This window comes from Cyprinodon variegatus, unplaced genomic scaffold (genome assembly GCF_000732505.1).
Source record: "Cyprinodon variegatus isolate N-32 unplaced genomic scaffold, C_variegatus-1.0 Scaffold354, whole genome shotgun sequence".
Lineage (NCBI taxonomy): Eukaryota > Metazoa > Chordata > Actinopteri > Cyprinodontiformes > Cyprinodontidae > Cyprinodon > Cyprinodon variegatus.
Genome location: NW_015150807.1, coordinates 644,635 through 651,309, shown reverse-complemented (window position 1 = coordinate 651,309; position 6,675 = coordinate 644,635). Strand labels below are relative to the sequence as shown.

General features: G+C 39.1%; 1 protein-coding gene across 1 annotated transcript; it reads right to left on the bottom strand.

Annotated features, from left to right (window-relative positions):
- Window positions 1-4,132: 4,132 nt before the first annotated feature.
- Window positions 4,133-5,980, bottom strand: LOC107091837 (olfactory receptor 4E2-like). The gene has a single exon (XM_015386004.1). The coding sequence runs from the start codon at window positions 5,822-5,824 to the stop codon at window positions 4,895-4,897; it is 930 nt and encodes a 309-aa protein (XP_015241490.1). The 5' UTR covers window positions 5,825-5,980; the 3' UTR covers window positions 4,133-4,894.
- Window positions 5,981-6,675: the final 695 nt, after the last annotated feature.

The following is a 6,675-nucleotide window of genomic DNA, read 5'->3' as shown; positions in this document are numbered from 1 at the left end:
CTAGAGCTTGGGTCACTGCTACAGAGATAAACCCACCAAGTGATGTTGTTTTTTCTTTAAGGGATTTCAAACTGCTCAATGCAATTTTTAGCCATATCCCAACTTTTTTAACAAGAGGAGAAAAATCGTTACTATGTTCCTTCTCCACAAGCAGGCAGTGACATTGGAAATTAATAACTCCTTATTAAAGGGATAACTTTTGCAGCAGAACCAAAATGGAACTGGTTGTAAAGATAAACCAAAAATTATTGTTACAACAATGAAAGACACAGGTCTTTTTTTTCCTCTACAGGGTTTAAGAACTTGAGTAATGTAAAACTACAGAGTAATAAGAGAATGAAGGAAAAAAAGGAAAAGTGGTCTTTATGTCCTCCAGCAGTCTAAGCCTATATCAGCATACATATAGAGTTAGCTCAGGATAACCTGAGCCACTTTTTATTAGCCAGGCTTTATCAGCCAAGTTTTATCAAAAGGAAAATTTCCAAGCCTAGTCTTAAACGTAGAGAGTGTGTGTACCTCTTAGACTAAAACTGGTAGTTGGTTTCACTGGAGAGGAGCCTGATATAGTGCTTTAGGATAAGCCTGCTGCAAGACATAAGGACCAGTTTTCATCATTCTGCTTCATTCGATCTCTGTTTTCCCATTCTAAAGTATTTGTTAGTTCAACCCATACCTAAACATGCCCTTTTTCAGTTTTTTGAATGAAAAGTGAATCAGAGTGACTCAAAAGATTCCTTGTATTCAGTTACCATTTCTAAGACAGAAAATATTTATCGATAGGTGCTTCTGTGTTCCTTTTGTTTGTCCACTTATGTCTCCTTGAACCCCAGTCAACCTCCGCAGAAGGCCGCTTACACTGAGCCTGGTTCTGCTGGGGGTTTCTTTTTGTTAAGAGGGACTTTTCCTCTGCACTGTCGCTGAATACATGATCAGTTTGTGGGATTAACGTGTTGTGAATTATTTCCAAATAAATAGAATTTTAATTGGCTAAAGCCTCCCATTCTACTTTTAGAAATTCTATTCACAAGTAAACCTGCCGATTGAGAGCAAGATGTTCCATTAGAAATATTGGAAAAATCAGATCTCTGATGGATGGACCTTGAGTATTTAATGCTTTCTATGTGAGAAGGAGGATTTTAAATTCTATTATAAATTTAAGAGGAGGCAAATAAAGGGAAATATTATCTCTCTTAGTATAATCTGGCCATAACTCTTTAAGTAATGAATCTGGTATCCAAATTTCTTTATCTTTTTGAGAAAAGGAGTTTCTAAATGTTAAAAGAAGAACGCCAGATTTTACAATTTCCTGCGTCATACATTCATATATTTTGGGGTTTCTAGCATCACTTGAGTCATAGATGGCATTACATTTACTGCTGGATAAAGGATTATTATTTATTCTTTAATATAATTTAGATTGATTAATCATGTTTACATTTTTTTTTGTAAATACACCTTTTACAGCTCTTTTACAGTGAGGGAAAGAAATGGTCTTGTGCTGCATGTCTGTTCTTCTGCAAATTAAAACCTGAACCAAATATTAACTCCTTACATAATAATTATATTTGTTGAATAAAGCTAATGAGTTGGCTTCACTGCTCTATTCTCAGAACAGGTTAATTCAATTCAGTTCAGTTCATTTCTATAGCTCCATTCACAACACATGTCATCTCAAGGCACTTTACAGTTCAACCAGGTCATCCAGTCAGATTGATTTAAAGTTTTCTATCTAAGGAAAACCAGTTGATTGCATCGACTCATTGACTCAAATGCAATCCCTCACACTTGCTTGTCGTGACAGTGGAGAGGAAAAATTCCCTTTTAACAGGAAGAAACCTCCAGCAGAACCAGGCTCAGTGTGAGCGGCCATTTGCAGAGGCCAATTGTGGTTTAAGGACACAGAAGCAGAGACACAAAAAGCAGCTGTAAAAGACGGCCCCATCCAGGAAACACACAGCCAGGCAGACGAGCTCTGAGCCAACTCCCATATCAGAGGATGAAGAGAGCACATCCAGCCAGTCACAGTCAGAGAAACAGGACTACACTGAAAAAGACCTCCAACATCTATAAACAAAGGTGTTGATGGCAGCACCACAGCTGATATTTCNAGGCTTTCTATATAAGAAGGAGGATTTTAAATTATATTATGAATTTAAGAGGAGGCAAATAAGGGAAATATTATCTCTCTTAGTATAATCTGGCCGTAACTCTTTAAGTAATTAATCTTTTAACCAATTTTCTTTAACTTTTTAAGAAAAGGAGTTTCTAAATGTTAAAAGAAGAATGCCAGATTCTACAGGATTTTAAATGTCATTATGAATTTAAGAGGAGGCAAATAAAGGGAAATATTATCCCTTTCATATCTTTAATTAATAAATCTGCTAACCAGTTTTCTTTATCTTTTTGAGAAAAGGAGTTTCTAAATTTTGAAAGAAAACCGCCAGATTTTAAAATTTCCTGCATCATATATTCATATAATTTGGGGTTTATCACTTGAATCATAGATTGCATTACATTTACTGCTGGATAAAGGATTATCATTTATTCTTTAATATAATTTAGATTGATTAATCATGTTTAATTTTTTGATCCAAAATACAGTTAAAATTAAACCGCACATATAAATCTGGTGTCAACATGACGGTGGATGTAGCGGCAACCCAGCTCCTTTAGTATGGAAGCAAATCCTTACTATATTTCAAATGAAAAAGCATTTTCAGAAATGCTTTTTCATTTTAAGAATGTGGCTTTTTGACTCATAAATGAAATTAGTAATAAAATAATTTTCTTCTTTAACACTGCTCATCCTTTTACTTAATTAAAATGAAAAAGACAACAGACATTTTAGATTTATTTTTCAAAATGTACCCCAGCAAATACTACATTCCAAAATTCTATTTGAAATGTAAGAATGTGGCTGCATTACTTGACTCATAAATAAAATTAGTAATCAATCATCCTATTTGCATTTGCATCTTCTTCTTTAAGACTGCACATTTTATGCCATAATCAAAGAGAAAACACAGCAGACATTGCTTTTTCGTTTTCGTGGTCTGCCAGCAAAGTACTGTCCAGCAGCAGAGTAACGTCAGCAGCCACTCTTCCACAGGTCCTTTCTGACCGGGCTACCCATCTTGTTTGGTAGGGGGCGCTGTGCACGTCTGCATTGCATTACATTGTAAGCATACCGACGCGAAACTAGACAGAACAAAGACTGGGGTAATCAGCTGATATGGATATTGGGCTCTGTCTCGGGGACTGGCATGCTAATAGGCTCAGGCTCAGGGACTGGCTCGCTAAGAGGCTCTGACTTACGGACTGGCCCGCTAAAGGGCTCTGGCTTGGGATAGGCTGGCTGGCAGGGAGCTGATGGAGGTGGAGGGAATGGAAAAAAGTCCTAATTCTCCCAATAGAAATATTCAAAAAGTTCTGATGTTTTAAGTTGTGGGTGATCTGATTTTAATATATGAGATTGTGTGAGGCTGATAGACTGTTTAATGGTCCTTTGAGGTGGGGATAGCTGGGAGTCATGAAGGTGGCATTTGGGACTACAGAGGAAACTGACCTGGCTTGGTTACAGTGTAAGGCTAGCAGCAGGCTTACCCTTCGGAGGGGGAGTGGTGGCTTCAGTCTGACCGATCGAGGAGGATGTTGCAGCATCATGCTGACCCACTGGAGAGGAGGTGCTGGCGTCAGGCTCACCTGCTAGAGAGGCTGTAACAGTTTTCCTCTGGCGGCATTGCCTGCATTTGGCGGTGGTGGTCAGTTCAGGAGGCAGTGCACAGTATTAGGGAGAAGTGGAATCCAGAGATATGGGTAAAACTGTTCAAAGGGGTTCTGAACATGCAACAGCTGGAGGTGATGTGATTAGTTGTGGTCGAGGTTGAGGAGGCTTATTGAAAAGCTGAGCAATAGCAGCCCATTCGTTACACTCCACCTCATCAAAAAATGTCCTACAAGTTGCAAGCAGACAGGAGTGTAGATTGTGGAGTTAGCAGTTTCCTCACCTCTGCTATCTCCAAGGTGTGCTGAGAGTGGATGTGTTGACCACAGTTATGTGGAAATTTTTCAAAAAGTCCCAAGGCTTCCTTCAGGGGATATATATATATTGACATATGATAATAGTTTTCATCTGCTAGATATTCCATAGCTCTTAATGGATTTTCAGCTCACTTTATATTAAAAACAATGAATTGGTTTTGGTTTTAATCCCCATGAAAAGCACCAGAAGCACCAGTAACTAAGACAGAGAGAGCTGTAGAGGCCTGCAGTTGTTAAACTCTATAGGTGTAATGAATATGTTCCTGCCTAGAACTTTCTGGTTAATCCAGGGACCTGTTTGCCACCAGCTTTTCTAATCAGCACTCGTGTTCTGCAGATATCCCATAGGATGTTCCCCTGAAGGTTCCGTTTGGTTCCCACTGCATTCTCCTCCTCATTACCTTCATCTGATCTGTGCCATTAATCATTCAGAAATGTATTTCCATCACATTCAGCTAGAAACCAGCTCCTATAAAAATTAAACAGCTACTGTTTGAGTTTGATATAAAATGCAGATTATTTTAGCAAAAACTTTTTGATAAAGGTGAGCTGGATGCCCTGCACTTCTGCACCTAAGCATGTTAATTACCTGCAGAACAAAGGCAGAACAGATATAATGGTTGCATATTTATGTTGGTTGTCATTGTAAAATCAGTCTGCTCACTAGTCTGCAGTAGTCTCACTAGTCTTACTTAGAGTCTGCAGGTCACGACAGAAACAGCAGAAAAACAAGAATCTAAGTGAAATAGAGAGATATGCATGGAGAGTTTATTGCATCAAAATGACAGGCAGAATGTAAAACCTGCTTTAACTCGGAAAACACTGGATGAAATGTTCCATCCCATCATGAAGCTCAACTTTTCCCTAAAACCAAACGTTTACTGAGGCTCCGTATCTTTGACATGTTGAGCCCATAAATCAGAGGGTTAAACAGTGGCTGACAAGTGAGGAAATATAAAGATAAAAGAACTCGCAGCACGAGGGGAACTCGGCTCATATCAAACCTGCTTTGAATGACGTCAAAAAAACAGCCAAAGGAGAAGTTTATCAGAGAAGCCAGGTGTGGCGTGCAGGTGGTGACGGCCTTCTGCCGAGTCTGTTTGGATCCAGAAAAACATACTTTCAGGATCTTAGCATATGTGTAGAGAATTAAAAGGATTATACCCAGGATTACAGTGAATACATAAACTATTCCCAGTAAATTATTTGCTGTCGTATCAGAGCAGGCCAGCTTAACGATGGAGTAATTGTCACAGTACACCTTGTCAATGGTGTTTCCACAAAGCTGGAGAGAGACTGTTAGAAACATCGCCCCAACAGATTCAATTAGAGGAAACAACCAGGTCAGAGCTACCAGCTTGGTGATCTTTGAAGGTGTCATGAGTGAGTGATACTCCAGAGGACGACAGATGGCCAGGTATCTGTCATAGGACATAATTGCCAGATTACAGAACTCAATGTGAGCGTAGGTGTAGACACAATAGATCTGCAGGAAACAGAGCGGAGCAGCAACTGTGTGAACATCAGAGAGAATCTGAACCAGGAGGAAGGGAAACAAGCTGGAGCTGCCGTACAGCTCATTCACTAACAGGCTGCAAAGAAACAGGTACATGGGTTCATGTAAGCTTCTGTTCACACAGATCACCACGATCAGCAGGACATTGGAACCAACAATCAGAACATACAGAGTCAAAACAACCGCAAAATATAAATAATTCAGAACGTCAGTGTGAAAGTAGGCAGTTAGAGTGAAAAACAAAACTTCTGTGGAGTTTATCATCATCCTGCTTCATAGCTCATTAGATTAAACACAACCAAAGGAAATTTCACATTTCAACCGTACAGCTTTTAGAAACCTCACGTTCTTTGTGCAAACAAGGGAGAGCAAGCTCTAGCTATCCAGCCATCGTTTAGTGTGGAGAATGATGCGATGCTGAGTCACAGAACAGAGACAGATTGGAAATTCTGTCCGATCCAACTGTTCACCGTCTGTCTCCTCAGCGTCACTCAGACTGAAGCTAAGATTGAAACTCAGCTCCACTTATACCTGCAGCTTGAAGAAACCACAGCAGATCTAGAGAGAGAGAGAGAGAGAGAGAGAGAGAGAGAGAGAGAGAGAGAGACCTTAACAGCAGGGAACTGCAACCTGACTTGATATCAGATGTTTTTTTTCTTTCAAACAAGAAACCACTTGAGTCCACAATTGACCCTCGACCAATCCAGCCAATACCTTCTTTCCAGGCAAGGTTAACCTGGACATGGGGTTGATGACTGCTTTATAACAAGCAGAGATATAGAATTGAATACCTAAAGCTTAGACAAAAACTCGGTCAACTTTTCTTTTCCATTTTAAAATAAATGGAAAAGAAAAGTTGACCGAGTTTTTGTCTAAGCTTTAGGTATTCAATATTTATAGGCATACATTGGTACAAAATTACTATTGATCACATTTTAAAATGTCCATTATAAAATTAATGGACATTTTAAAATGTGATCAATAGTAATTTTGTACCAATGTATGCCTATAAATAGAAGAACTATCTTTTCTAAGCTTTCCACAGGTGCTACCATCTTAGCATCTTCACCAAACCAAATATTGACAAAGGAAGGGTGGAGCTTGCAACACAATAGTAA